We start from the raw sequence: 15,064 nt of genomic DNA, 5'->3' as shown, positions 1-15,064 counted from the left end.
TCCTTAAGTATAGGGAGCATTTACTATGTCTTGCCATTTCAGCAATTGAATAGTGCTAGAGAGACAGAGAGATAGAGACAGATAGAGGGAGACAGAAAGAGACAGAGATTCAGAGAGACAAGAGAAAGACAGAGACAGAGATAGAGAGAAAGAGAGAGATGGAGAGACAAAGAGACAGAGAGATAGAGAAATTGATTTGATATTTGATAAATGCTTCTTGCTTTAGTGGGTTGAGCTATTATTGGGCTCCTATAGTTTAGCTGCTGTGGATACTACCCAAATGGATTAGCAGTATGAGAATCTGGCTGGCTTCCTGAGTGAAGTTAGTTTAACCCTGAAAATGAGGTGGACTTTTATTCAGTACTGGATTCAGTTCTATTTTGGGTTTCAACTATGTGCCTATTTCCAATGCCAGTCAGTACAGGCAGAATGATTTCAGAGGTACCCAAAAGAAACACTCGATCCTCCTTCTCCCCAGGTATCACCTCTTAACTTTCTAGGGCCTGAAGATCCCTTAATGAGGCATAAAGTCCTTTGTTCTATAATTAGAAATAGGGATTAAAAGACCAATATTCCTGGTAGAGATAACATGTTGAGTTAACTCACAAGAGATAAAAAGACCTGATACTAGATCCTTTCCTTAGAAGAACTTTTGATAAATGTTAGAGAAAGACACCCCCCCTCACAGAGTGCAAAGTCAGAGACAGAGACAGAAAGATAGAGAAAGAGGCTGAGAGATAGACAGAAAGAGACAGAGATACACACAGAGAGACAGAGAAAAACAGAGAGAGAAAGAGAGAGAGAGAAAGAGAGAGAGAGAAACCAAACTTTGACCTCTTCATAATTTTGCCAGAGACCAGTCATGCCTGATTCTTAAGGAGATTTAATTTGACCAAGACAACTTCTTTTTCTGTTTCCGTAATATACCCAATATCTGCCTGAGAGAATCCTACAAAAATTTTAATTGTGGAGTGAACTCTAACTTGTAGCAAAGAAAACTGTAATTCTTTCATTACTAGAGGATAGGTAGGAGTGTGATGGAAATTCCAGGGAAGGGGCAAGCCCCTATTCTCAATCTTACTGGATTTTACATACACTCAAATAAATAATATTTCAAATAAAAAAGTTATCTGCTTGCTAGTCCCTGTACCTTAAGAAGTCATTCTGAGTCAGTGGGATATTTTTTAATGGAGTCAAGTGCCTAGAGATTTAGGGAGTTCATGCCTCTTGCAAGGACTCAGTCTTTTCAGTCCTTCAGGGTCAGTGATAATTAAAGAATGGGGACATCAGTGAATAAAGGGAAACAGCTGAATATGAAAATACCCCATCAGTTTGTAGAATGAGAAAGTTAAAATGTAGAAGACCTTTTTCAGACAGATTCAGATTAAAAATCTAAAGAAACACATTTGTAAATAATAGAGTAAAAAAAAAAAGAAATTTATCAGTTAGTTCAGATCAGAAACAAGATTTCCATTTGTAGAATATCTAACATTAGGTATAGTTAATGTAACCTTATGACACTCATTTGATAATGATAATAACATCTGACATTTGCATATCATTTAAAGATTTGCAAAATGTCTCTCATATGTTATCTCATTTGGGCCTTACAACAACTCTGTGAGATATATGCCATTATTGTCCCCATGTTATGGATAAGGAAATGGAAGGTCAGGGAGCTTAAATAATTTGTCTTAAGTGACATAGCAAGAAATGTATGAATTAAACCCAGGTCTTCCTTCATGACTGATATGATACCTTCCATGCACTGTAGCTTCTTTAAAAGTTTTATAACTCAAAACTTACTGTTTCCCTCCAGCCCCACCCTCCATAAAGTCCCTAAAACCTAAACTTTTCCTTTAACTCTGAGTATACCAGCTGAAGGAAAAGTTTGAAAGAATGAAAAAGAAAATGCTAAAATATTAGACTTTTTTTGTATTAGTCACCACAATAATAATAAAAACATTACAAGACATATTGACATCAAAATCACTTTGATATAAGGATAAACATGTTTACTGTTTTCTCTTTACAATAATATATTTGGATTTTCATAATAACTGAGATTTATTTACTTTCTTGTTATCAGTTCCAACAGATTTACTTTATATTTATTTTCTTGAATATTTAAGAGAAAAATATATTTATTCTTATAATTCTTTAAACATAAGTGTAAACTAAATTTTTATTTAGATTATCTTACTATAGCAAGACATTACTGTGTGGCTAACAAAATTTAAGAACTAAGATAGTAATTGGTTTTTAGCAGTAATGAAATATATATCTTTTATATTACTACAGATGATAACATAATTTTTATAAGCATAGAATTTCTCTGAAATCAGCAAGAGTTCCATATACTTAAAATTCATGCCAGGAGTGTGCAATTAGAACTTGTATTCAACAAATTCATGTAGTTAATATCAAGTGATGATGTGATGATAAAAACTAACATTTACATCATGCTTTATGGTTTGTAAAATGCTTTACGTTATTATTTTTTTGATCCTCACAATAATTCTGGGAGGTAGGTGTTATTATTATTCCCATTTTACAGATGAGAGAGTGTGACTCAAATAGCCAGTAAATATATGGAGCAATTAGAGGGGGCAGCAGTTAGAGCATTGGGCTTGGAATCAGGAAGACTCATCTTTATGAGTTCAAATCTGGTCTCAGATACTTACTAGCTGTGTGATCCTGCACAAATGATTAAGCCCTATTTGGCTCAGTTTCCTCATCTATAAAATGAGCTGGTGAAGAAAATGGATCTTAACCAAGAGAACACAAAACTGGGTCACAAAGAGTCAGTTATGACTGAACAGGTACTAGACATAGAATATGGACCACAAGCCTATCATTCTATCCTAGTACTTCCTCTTCCCTTGAGCATGAGTTCAGAGTCTACCCACTATCTGGTAAACAGAGTCCATGATTAAATTCCCATTACATATTAATACTACAAAAGCAGCATTGCAAAGGATAAAAGCAAGCATACAAAAACAAACATCATGACTAGTAAATCTATAATTAGGTGTAGCCTAGTATACCCCTTCCTCCCCTCCCCCCCCCCAAAGCTACATAGTCCATGAATTGGAGATCTTCCTCCTTTACACCCATTTAGAACAAGTTATACATAAGTTTATACAAGCCTAAAAATGACTTTCAAGATGGGACAATTCTTTTTATGTGCTTTTAAAACAATGCTTCAAAGAGGAAAGGGGAGGTAAAATGGAATAAATTATATCACATGAAGAGATGAAAAAGACCTATTAGTTTCATCAGATTTAGTTCAAACAGAGAATATCATACGTACTAAGTTGGGTTATAAAAACTTGTCTCACTTTGTGGGGAAGTAGGAGAGAAAAGAGGAAATGAAAGGGGGTGTTAATAGAAGAGAGGGGGGAAATAGAAGGGGAAAAGGATAAGAAAGGGGAGAGGGGGCTGAAAAAAAGGGAGGGCAGATTGAGGGAAGTGGTAGTCTAAAGCAAAACATTGTGAGGAGGGAAAGGGGGGAAGGGGAGAGAAAAGTATAATGTGGGAAAAATAGAATGGTGGGAAATACAGAGTTAAAATTATGTTTCAGTGTGAGAAGCAAGTCCTGTTTATATTTCAGTGAGAGAAGCAAATCCTGTTTATGCTTGTAAGAACTCATTCAGGTTATAGAAAACTCCATTCTTCCATTTGAAAAGCATGAAGTGTTCATTAAATAATTTTTAGTTTTGTAATATAATAAGTGGATGTTCATGCATTTTTTAGCATGGGGGCTAAATATGATTATTAATATAATTATTTATTTATTTCAATTTTACTTGAAAAAAAGCAATTTCTCTTCAATAATGCCATAAGACTTCTTTGACATTAACACAAATTCACTGTGTAGGACAGACATATTAATGGACCAAGCAGTTCCATTGAAATATATTACAGGTAGGACCCAAAAAGGATTTTTGACAGTTACAAAACTACAAATGTTCAAGATTTTGATTAATTGCTAAAGATCTACACATACACACACATCCCCTTCCCCAAAATAATGAATTTGTTCTTGCCCACAAGTCTTCATTCTAATATATATGCATAAATACATATATATGTGTATATGTAAATATATACAATATATATTTAACACAACAGTATTATAATATTCACACACACATGTTTATCTCCTGTGTTCATTAAGTTATATATTATATTAATGCAGTTCTTAAATATTTTACATATAATTCCTATATATTACTTGAAAGAGAATAAAGGCATTTTACATGCATATTTACACATACATATACATTTGTCTAGATCAATGACTTCATGAATATAGGGAAGGGAACAAAGCTTAATTATTAAACCTTATATATGCTAATTACTATGTTAAGTTGTAGTAACTGATTGGTCACAGGGCTTATCAGGCTAGATTTGAACTAAAAGCTTCCCTGACTCAAGGACTTCCACTTACTATACCACTTAAGTTCTAGGGATCACCTGGAGAGGAAAGCAAGTTTATACATTCTCTAAGATTTGTATTAAGTTTTGGACAGTTGTCAAAATCCTGCCATCTAGTAATGAGGTTTGATGACTTTACTAGAATCTCATGGCCAATTATGTATAAGAGGTTCTTGCACCTAAGGCTTTTTGATTCTGAGGCTATCCATCATGCCATACCTTCTCACTATTTATTTAGCTATTTAAAAGTTTCCTTAGATAAATATCTCCAAACTGGGTTCTTCTATGAATAAAAAATCATATCTTTTATGTCCAAATGGACATCACAAATATGCTTGTTCTCCCAAAGTCAAAAGAATTAATCTGTTCTTTGCCCTCAAGTCTTCAATCTGTACTCTCATTACAACTAAATCACTCAGGCCAAAAATAATATATTTTTGAATTCTTTTTAAAAAATAGTTATTAGAGAGTGTCCTTAAAATTTTAGAGCAGTTTTAAGCCTATTATAAATTTTAATTGCTTGAATATGATCTCAAGCTTTAATAGCTTAAACCTACACTCGGATTTTTGGGATACCTGGTAGTTCTCCAACGGATAATATTCTTCTTGATATACTCTGCCTGTCTTTTTCGAAGAAACACATATACACACAGACACACAGACACTGGGGATTAACCCAGTATTACTAACCCCAGAGGGAGAGCTGTGAGGAAAATGCTTTTAAACCTCTCAACAGTATGTAGTTGCGAATTACTATTATCATGGCATATAATTATGAAGTAGTTAGGTACTTAGGTACTTAGAGATTATTGAGCTTACCTACCCTAATTTTACCATCGAAGAAATTTAGGACCAGAGAGATTAGTTGACTTATCCAGAATTAAAATTGGGATTTCCAGATTCTTAGCACTTTTCCATTATATCATGGTGCTTCATGAGAAAAGTAGAATTAAAAGGGGTAAATTGATCTATGTCTTATTTTTTTCATATTCCTGAAAGACAGGTCTCAAATTTGGTTGTCTTATTTAGAGGAAGAGAGTGTATTGCATCTACATGTGTAAACATGTCAAAATAAAGTTTATGTTGGAAGATTCCTGGATCATTTTGTTATTATAGGGTAGAATTTTGTTCAAAGAAAGTTCATCCAGGACACCCCCTCCCATCAAAAGTACTATATAGTAATCCTCCATTTTATTTTGATTATGGAAATGTTCTCTCTCTCTTCTTCCCTCCCCAAATTGTTTTAAATGCAGATAAAAATCTTAAATAGTATCTTTATATTTATAGAAGTCTGAATAGGCTGTTACAGAGTATTTTCACCTGTGGGGTCATCTCAAAGTATGCAACCATTTGCTTGACCACAGTGTTTGAAAGAAAGTCTTATCTTTAAGAAAACAGAACTGTGATAACTTAAGGGTTGCCATTCATAAATTGCACTGCCCTTCCTCTCAACATCCCTTCCTCCTTTTTTCTTTTCATAATATACAGCACCTCAGGGAGTAAAATAATTAAAGATTTGGAATGGTAGGGGAATGAAGAAGAGGCAAGATGATATTTTTCCACCCAGAGGCATGCTTCCTGACCCCTATGCCTTAGTGTCTTATCTACAAAGAAGAGAAAAAATAGCTTTCCTCATATCAAACACGCATGTCCACATGCAACAATAATGTCAAAAGCAAATATCATTTCCTCTAAGGAACCCCAAAGCATTTACAGTGTTTCATAAAACCCTGTCATCATTTCCATGAGGAAAATAGAAGGCAAGCATAATAGGCTGAAAAGCACACTGAGTTCCCTAATGATAGATGCTATGTAAACAGAAAAGGCAAAATTATAATTTACCCTTGTTCAGAAATCAACTAATTGGATGGTTTAGGCCTTTAATTCACCTGTCTCTAAAGGTAAGCATTTCTTACGTTAAAACCAGAAGACCTTGCTTCAAAATGAATTATTTTCCTGTCCATTGGAAACATTTTCCCGATGAATCAGCAGAGCTATATTTGCATTTTAGAATTTTGATAGCCCAGACACTAAACCATCCATATTAGTGGATAAAAATAAACAGTATGTTTCTGAGTGCACTAGTGCTATAAAAATGCCAAGTGGCAAGAGGAGTCTTGGGGCCGAAAGCAAAGGTCAAGGCAATTTCAGTATCAGGGGAATAAATCTATATTCAATGTTATTCTTTCAAAAACTTTGAATTTTACTATTTTAAAGAAGCAAAGACAAAAAATGCCAGCTTCCCATATGGTACCGAAATTTCTGTTTGGTGCAGAAAAAACTGTCTTAATGTGTTGTCAGGGGGTTCAAATTTTCTTGATTTTGCCACTTCATATCTGTGTGATTTTCAGAGTCTCAACTTTTCTTGATCTCACTCTGCTTATCTGTTTCTTTAAAAAAAAAAAAAAGGAAGCAGGATGTTGGACTCAATGACTCAAATCCTTTCCCTCTCTAAATCCCTACTCCTATAGCTTTTAAAAAACAGTTCAAGGAACTTCTTTATATATGAAAACCCTACAAGATAACCATCATTTTCCATTTCTAAGGTGGAAATATGTTAGCATGAGAAGCTTTCTTCCCTGGTCTAAGGCTTCAGCTGTTTATCCATAGTTCCAGATTGCAAGCTGCAGAGAGATGGTCCCATGTTCAAAGGCAGTAAGATGACACCTCCATTTTTTTTTTTGCATAAGGCTAATGAGAAGGACCTAGGATATCTGTCCTCAACTTACTTTTGTGCCAGCAGAGATCATTTTCTCAATTCCCTGAGACACTGATTCCTTTGAAGTGTTTTTAATTCCTTTCAGGGGGTGGGTGGCTTGCAATTAGTTGAAAGTGGTGTTTCTAAATTAAATGAATATTATAATAAACTAATCATGCATTAGTTACTTTGGGAACAATAGAAAAGAATAAAACCCAAGAGGGATGGGGAGGAGGGAAGGAGAGGTGGTTGGGGGGGAGGTATTTGACTATGATTTTTTTTCCTTTAGAAAAATAACTTCAATTCTTCCAGGAGGAATCACTTTTCCAGATTTCAGCAAAGTGAGTTTTCAATAACAATTCCTACAAAATTATTTACTGCTTTGTTTACAGCAGTGAGAGAAGCTCTCCAGAAATGCACACAGTACCATACACTTAAATTACATTTCAAATTATTCTTTTGCTCCAATGATTCCTGGCTTTGCCCACCTAAAGTTTTCAATCTTTTCTCAAGGAAGTCTCACTGCATAGACAAAGGAGTCAGGTTGAAATAGGAATGAACCTGATAGACTTAGAAGATTTAGGGGAGTCTTTCCAGGTATCTGTGCTATTTGTGGGGCTTCGGTTGTTGGTGAAGGAAGTCTGTCTTCTGCTCAGACTGTCAGAATCTTCTTTACTCAATGGTTGTTTCATTTTTCGACAGCAGGGGAAACTCTGTATACAGTCTTGTAGGAGGTGGCCACTGAAAAACATGTAAATCCAGGGGTTGCAGCAGCTGTTCAGGGAGCCCAGTAAAGCCGTGATGGTAATGGCAGGGTTTTCAGATTCTGTGCAAAAAGTAAGACTGAATTATTTTACTAGCATTGAGAGGGTAGCAAAAATTACAGTTTGAAATGTTCATTTCAAAGCTATATTAGAAATGTACAGCTTTTGTCTAGGGATCAAATTATTGATACACTAATAAAGGAAACAAATACTAGAAGAAAGCCAGAAAGATGTAAAGAATTGCACAAGATGACAGAGTGTGGATGGGCTGCAGTCTGTATTTCTGGAGGGTCTACCTATGATCAATGAGATCATGAAATTTTTATCCCCAAACTTTAGGCTTAGGCACAGAGACTTACACACATTAGGCATTTCTTAAGCGTTTGCTGGATCTCATTCCATTTGACTCATCCAAGGTCATGCAGGTCTCCTATTCTAGTAATAACATTTATTTAGGTTAACAAATGTCAAATTTAAAAAGACTTATTTTGAAAGTTTCATATTATTTTCTAACAAATACCCTTAATGGAATGTAACTTCTTAAAACCTTATTACTGTTTAGGATCCACAAGTTACATCCACAAGAACAGGAGTTCTTAACCTGCTTTCTGGCATAGGCCACTTTGCTAATCGATTGAAGACTATTTCCCAGGATAATAAAAATGTATAAAATAAAATGCAGAGATTCACAATGGAAAAAATTATACTGAAATAACAATATGAAGATATTTTAAAAATTCACATACCTCAGTTAAAGAAGCTCTGCTTTGAGTACAAAGTTACATCTTAATTATTTGACAATAATCTTCAATTAATGAAGTTAATTAATTTTAATTACTTGATAATAACCTATTAAATAATTTATGGGGAACTGGAGCAAAATACTAAAATGGAGCAATAAAAATGTTGTTTAGCGATTAATAGTTACAAACAACTTGACTCACGGTTCCCTAATTAAAATACCAGGAATCAAATAGAATAGATTCTAAAATAACTGAGATTATTTAAACAGAGTGGTGAGGAGATTCATACTATCTGAGGATTATTTGAAGGAACTTTGTCTGATTGCCAGGAAGAGACGATTAAGACCAGTGATGGGGAGGCAATGTAGTTGTCTTCAAGAATTTGTAAGGATGCTCTAGGGAAGTAGGATGGAACTGTTTTTCTTGGAACAAGAGGCTAGAACTGGGAATAATAACTGGAAGCTACTGAGAGTCAGATTTCAGCTTTATGTGAGAAAAAAATCAAAATAATTACAACTTTAAAAATAGAATAGAGTGCTTTTGGAGATAGTGAATTCCTCAATACATCTTCCTGAGTTCAAATCCAGCCTCAGACACTTAGGCAGAGTCTTGGGCAAGTCACGTAACCCTATTTGCCTCAGTTTCCTCATCTGCAAAATGGACTGAAGAAGGAAATGGCAAAACACGCCAGTAAATTTGTCAAGAAAACCCCAAATGGGGCCATGAAGAGTTAAAGAAGACTGAAAATGATTTAACAACAACAAAATAGCCAAGTCTATATATTTGCATTTATCCCACTAATTCCAGCAATGACTGTGGAAATGTAAGATTAGTATTTAGTGCTTAAAAAAATTTAACATCAAATATGATGACCTATTAAACTAGAAATTTTCAAGACATAAATAGCACAATTATATTTCTTCTATTTTACTAGCAAACTATAAGTTACTTTGAGACAATCTTGAGTAATAAGATTTAAAAAGTTAAATGCTATTAAGAGCACTTGTTAGAAAATAGTAGAAAACTTTCAAAATATATCTCTTTTAAAATCACAATTCTCTGATCCTATTGAACACTTGTTAACTTAAATAAGTGTTATTACTAAAACAGGAGACCTTCATGATATTGGATGTTCAAATCTCCCTCGCTCTTAGTTTTATCATTCTTATGATGTCTGGGTGTCTTAGGAGACCTCAAAAGGCCCTTCTACTTATCACATTCTTTATATGCTATATATATTTCATCTTTTTCAAAAGTAGACTTATATGTATACTGTTCCTTTTCTTAAAATGAAAAAAATCTATTAACTTTTTTTATTGTTCAAATTTAGACTATCAGTATGTCAACACAATTTTGTAGTGTAGTTCTTTGAATATAAAAATTCCGTCCCTTTTTATCAAGATCTGAAACTGTGACAAAAATGGTCTAGTGTCTTAGCAGTATATAAAAAGATGCTTTCATGATTTTTTTTTATATTGATGATACAATGTTTAGATTGATTTTCATATGTGGTTGGTAATATTAACCGAAAACACAGTAGTTGTAGACTATAAATTGTAAGCAAAAACATTTTAAACGTTTCTGTTATTTCTTATTTATTTAGAATATTTTGTAAAAGTATAAAAGTTCACTATCGGCTTAAATGGCATTAATCTTTGAATAATTTGCTGGGAACATGTAGCTCCATAGAATGTAGAATATACATTTCAACATGTTCCATTAAAAAAAAGATATCTACTTTGCTATAATTATGTTGTCCACAAAGTTTCAGGTTAAATATTTGAATTTGGGGGAAAAACCTTTTCTTTAGTAAAGAATTATTATTATTTTTTTTTAGTTTATGAACAGCTAAAGAAGTTTGAATCTCTAGAAGAAGTTCCCAGTTTGGAAAAAGATTAGAAGATAAAGATGCAAGGTAGCAGCCTTAAAAAAAAAATACAAAATCTGGAGCACTTAGAGAACTTGGGTTCAATTTCTGACTTTTTCATGTGTTGCTAATGTGAATTTTTATTTATCTTTATCAAGATTCAACTAGAAACTTGATAGTTAAGTGAGAATGATTCCAGATGGTCTTTAAATCTTCCCAGCTTTAACATTCTATGGATCCCACCTAGTACATTTATCAGACAAGTGCAGTATACCAATGCAGTAGCTTGGTATAAAAGATCTGTAACTCTTTGCTTCTTATGAACAAAATTCATTTTGAAAGACTGCCCAATTACACTTATTAGCATTTCAAGGTGGACTTATAGAAGAGAAAGGAGCTGAGTTAAATCTAAAATCAAAACCCAGGTTTCATGAAAGGCTTTGGGGAACATCTCACCCTGAATTATCTAATGTCATTTTAAAGAACATAAGGCTGAATTTCTGTGAAATCTGTGAAATGCCTGTGAAATCTCCATGATAGTTTCCAGTACTGATAGGGCTCCAGAATCAACAACCTGTAGCAGCCAAAATTCATGGATAATCTTATTTACCAGAATGTCTGTGGATTTTTACCAACCAATAAAGGAGAAATTTTGCGAAATTCTTAAGGTTATTCATTTTTCTGTAATTTAAAGCCCGTGTAAACGATTACATATGCATCAATAGGAAACGGTCATCTCCGGGGTTTTCAGGTTGGTTGGTACATTACACATTTTTAAGTGAAGTTTTCTTTCCAAAAGCAAAGCAGTAAAAGTGTGTGTGTGGGGGGAGGGACCCACCTTTGGTGGGAACCTAGATTAGTGCTTCAAAGAATGTTTTCTTCTGCAAATTTAAAATATTTCAATACACATTTCTGGGAAAGAAAACTGGGGCTGGGGCACAGTGACGAAGCACCAGCCAAGAGAAAAACCCCTGGTTCCTATTTTCTTGGAGACCCCTCTATATCTTTCCCTACTGCTGCAGCTACCATCCCCTGATCTCTGTCGCTTTGTGTTTCTGTTGTCTCTGGGTTTTTCTATATTGGTAATTACCGTTTCTGTATGTCTGAGGGCTCTGTTTCTGTCCCTCTGCTTTGGTCTCTCTCTGCCACTTTCCGTCTCTGCCTCCGCCTCCCTGCTCCTCCGGTCTCTGCCCGTCGGTCTCCCTCCCTCCCCCGCCCCCCGGGTACTTACCTGTCCAGTAGGACTGCTGGTCCCAGACAGACCACATCTGGACTATGAAGAAGGGCGCCCAGCACACGATGTAGGCTGTCACGATCACGAAAGTCATCTTCACCGTGCGAATCTTGGCCCGGGAAATGGACTTGATGCTGCTGACACAGGGGGCCAGCAGGAGCCCCTTGCGCAGGGCGCCGGCGGCTGCCTCCTGCTCCTCCTTGCTCTTCACGGTGGACGTCTTGCCGCGGATATTCCGCCAGATGTGGTAGCAGATGAAGCCGTAGCAGGTGCCCAAGATGATGACGGGGGCCACGAAGATGCCCCCGGTCATCCAGGTCACGTAGGCGCGGAGCCCCCAGGGCTGGATGAAGCTGGCCCAGCAGTCGCGAGCCTTGGTGACGTTGTTGACCTCGATCATGGAGAAGATGAAGTACTGGGGCGTGCTGAGCACGAAGCTCAGCGCCCAGGCGGCGGCGATCATGGCCCGGGAGCGGCGGGCCGGCTGCTGCAGAGTTTTCAGCGGGTGGCACACCGCAATGTAGCGGTCGGCGGTCATCACCACCAGCATGTACGCCGAGGCGAACATGGCGAAGACCTGCAGGTGCTTGACGACGCGGCACAGGCCGTCGGGGCCGCGGAAGCGGTACGTGATGTCCCAGCACAGCTGCGGCAGCACCTGGAAGAAGGCGACGGCCAGGTCGGCGAGGCTGAGGTGGCGGATGAAGAGGTGCATGCGAGACGTCTTGCGCGGGGTGCGGTGCAGGGCCAGAAGGACGCTGCTGTTGCCCAGCACGGCCACCACGAAGGTCGCAGCCAGCACGGTGATCTCCAGCTTGGCCAGCTCCTCGTCCCGCTTGTCGCCCCCCGAGATGTTCAGGCTCCCGTTGGGGGCCGCCGTGGGGCTGCCGGCCGAAGGCCACCAAGGACTGGAGTTACCGGGCGCAGCTGTCCAGGAGGTCAAAGCCCCCCCGGGGAAACGCGTGCTGCCCATCGGGCGCCGCCTCACCCTCCCTCCTTCTCTCTCGAGCCTCTTACTACCTCACTACACTTTGTCTTCAGCCGCCGCTCCTTTTGACCCTACCTTTCTGTGTCTGTGTCTGTCTCTCCTTCCAGGGCTGAAAGTTTGCCTCTGCGCTGCTCCCCCCAGTCCCGCTTCTCTCTTCCTCTCCCTTTTTGCTAGTGCCGGGAAGGCTGGGAGGCGAGGAGTCCGTCAGGACCGCGAGTGTGTCACAATTATTTATGCCGGATTTGTTTTCCCCGGAAAGGCGCTCCCATCTCAGTGGCTGCTGTTCGCCTGATGCCAAACCCCCTTTTTCCACGTCGGTGATTTGCTCTTTTTGCCTCAATGCTGTAAGGGAGGAGCTGGGGCTCGCGCTAGTCCCACGGTAGAACATCTGGAGACGCGGGGACTCAGGCGCGTGTCTGTCCCCTTCAACGAGCAGGACGTTTCAGTTCTCCTTTACCCATCACTTTGGCCACGCTATTCACCCACTACCTCCTATTTCAGTTTGTCAGACTCTGGGAATAAAAACGCCAATTTCCAGTTTGACCAATGGGGTCACTTTATACTCGGACCAGCGCACACTCTCTACTTCAGAGTGAACAATTGTTACTCAGTCTTTTAATTCCCACCTTCCTGCCCCCGCCGCTCCTTTTCCAAACTATTGAAACACTTCATAAAGTATTACTCCTCTTTCAACAAGGCACAAACGCTGGTCTAACCAGCGGGACCTCGGCACAACTGCCCAGTTTCACACCCAGCCTTCTAATACGTTATCTTCTCCTCGCTTGGTATGAATATGAATTGAATAGTTCCTTCTCCCCAGCCTCAGGGCTGATCCCGTATCTGCTCTACAGCCGAGAAAGAAGAATTTCCTTGCTTCCACTTGAACCGGTCCATGGAAAGCTGCACAGTTTTCTCAAAAGGAGAGAATTCTCTTTTTCAGTGCAGGGTCCAGATTTCACTGCAAGGAGACTGCTATTTAAAAGGGAAGTCAGGAGCCTAGCCTGAATTTTTGGAACCAAAAAAGCAGCTAAGGATAGCTCAGGAATGAACGATAACATAGTATCCTGCAGGGGCTGAAGTCTTAGCTCCTCTGGTCCCAAGAACTGGTCCCGTTTAGCTGAAAAAACAGCAAAAATAGGTTAAATCCATAATTCCCAAGGCCAGCGGCAGGCGTAGCAAGAAGGCGTGACTGCCCACAAGCCAGTACCTACTGGTAAAAAACAGACATAATCTAGAATTTGGGAGAATTGAAGTAGGGAAAGGGAAGAAGAGGTAGAGGGAAGTTGGTAAAGGGAAAAAGAAGAAGGTTTTGAGCTCATCTTTAGTGTGGAATCTGACTCCAATCCACTTCTAGAGAAGTAAATGAATGGCACTCTCCCCTTAAACTCTGCTCAATCTTCCTGACATCTTTTTTATTTTTAAATTTTTTTTTTTTTAATCTGCCGTCTAGGGAGACGTTTAGGCAGACGGTTAAATGTCTCCCCTAGCAGCTGCAAGGGGAAACTTTTTTCAGATGCATTTCATGAAAATTCTGCATAAATGTATATATAAGTGCAAATCCATTTTTCTTGGGTTTTTATGATTACCCCGACTTAGGATATGCACGCTTGAAGTCACCCTGATTCCCTAGAAAATTCTACTTCTTCTGGATTTGGAATCAGAGTCCCTGAGTTAATATCCATTTCTTATCCCTTACCATTTATGTGACATTGAGTCACTCACTTTAATTCTTCTGACCTTTAGCTTTCTTCCTAATCTCTAAAATGATAGTAGAGGATTTAAATGACTTTTGAGGGCCCTTCCACTCTAGAATAAGGATTCATGGCATGGATAAAGACAATAAATAGAGTCATTATGAATTTGCATAGTTCCAGATTTTTTTTTCCTGAAGCAATTGGGATTAATTGACTTGTGCAGGATCTCACAACTAGGAAGTGTTAAGTTTGAAGCATCCTTTGAGCTCAGGTTCTCCTGTCTTGAGGCCCAGTGCTCTATCCACTTTGTCATCTAGCTGTCCTCTTGATGTTTGTTCATCCTGCAATGAAAAGAATTTAGATCTAAGAGTCTGAAGATGAATCACAGATCTGGCTTTGCCACCAGAGGGACCCTGAGCAAATTACTTAACTTTTTAAAGGCTCGGCTTTCTTATCAGTAAAATGGACAAAATCACATCTACCCTGGCTACTTTTTTATTTTTTCACATAGGATTATTCTCATTCAAAGAAAAATGCATTCCCTAATGTGCTGGAAAGCACACTGAAAGTACAAACATGTAATCTGGTTTTTGTTTATAGTTCAGACCACTAACCTTCCTGAGCCTAAATTCTTCA

The 15,064-nt window shown here is 38.0% G+C and overlaps 1 protein-coding gene across 1 annotated transcript; it reads right to left on the bottom strand.

Annotated features, from left to right (window-relative positions):
• Positions 1-7,278: 7,278 nt before the first annotated feature.
• On the bottom strand, positions 7,279-12,937 carry AVPR1A (arginine vasopressin receptor 1A). The gene is made up of 2 exons (XM_074269757.1): positions 11,744-12,937; positions 7,279-7,964 (listed from the first exon to the last, which is right to left on the bottom strand). Exons 1-2 carry the CDS (start codon positions 12,717-12,719, stop codon positions 7,678-7,680), a joined length of 1,263 nt encoding a protein of 420 aa, XP_074125858.1. The 5' UTR covers positions 12,720-12,937; the 3' UTR covers positions 7,279-7,677.
• Between the last annotated feature and the right edge of the window lie 2,127 nt (positions 12,938-15,064).

Source organism: Sminthopsis crassicaudata, chromosome 5, assembly GCF_048593235.1.
Source record: "Sminthopsis crassicaudata isolate SCR6 chromosome 5, ASM4859323v1, whole genome shotgun sequence".
Taxonomy (NCBI): Eukaryota; Metazoa; Chordata; class Mammalia; order Dasyuromorphia; family Dasyuridae; genus Sminthopsis; species Sminthopsis crassicaudata.
This window is presented reverse-complemented; position numbering and strand designations above follow the sequence as displayed.

Coding starts and splice junctions, on each gene's coding strand:
- AVPR1A (XM_074269757.1), bottom strand. CDS start 12,719: ATGGGCAGCACGCGTTTCCCCGGGGGGGCTTTGACCTCCTGGACAGCT. Junction 7,965..11,743: donor CCAGCAGTCCTACTGGACAG/GTAAGTACCCGG, acceptor CTTTTTGCACAG/AATCTGAAAACCCTGCCATT.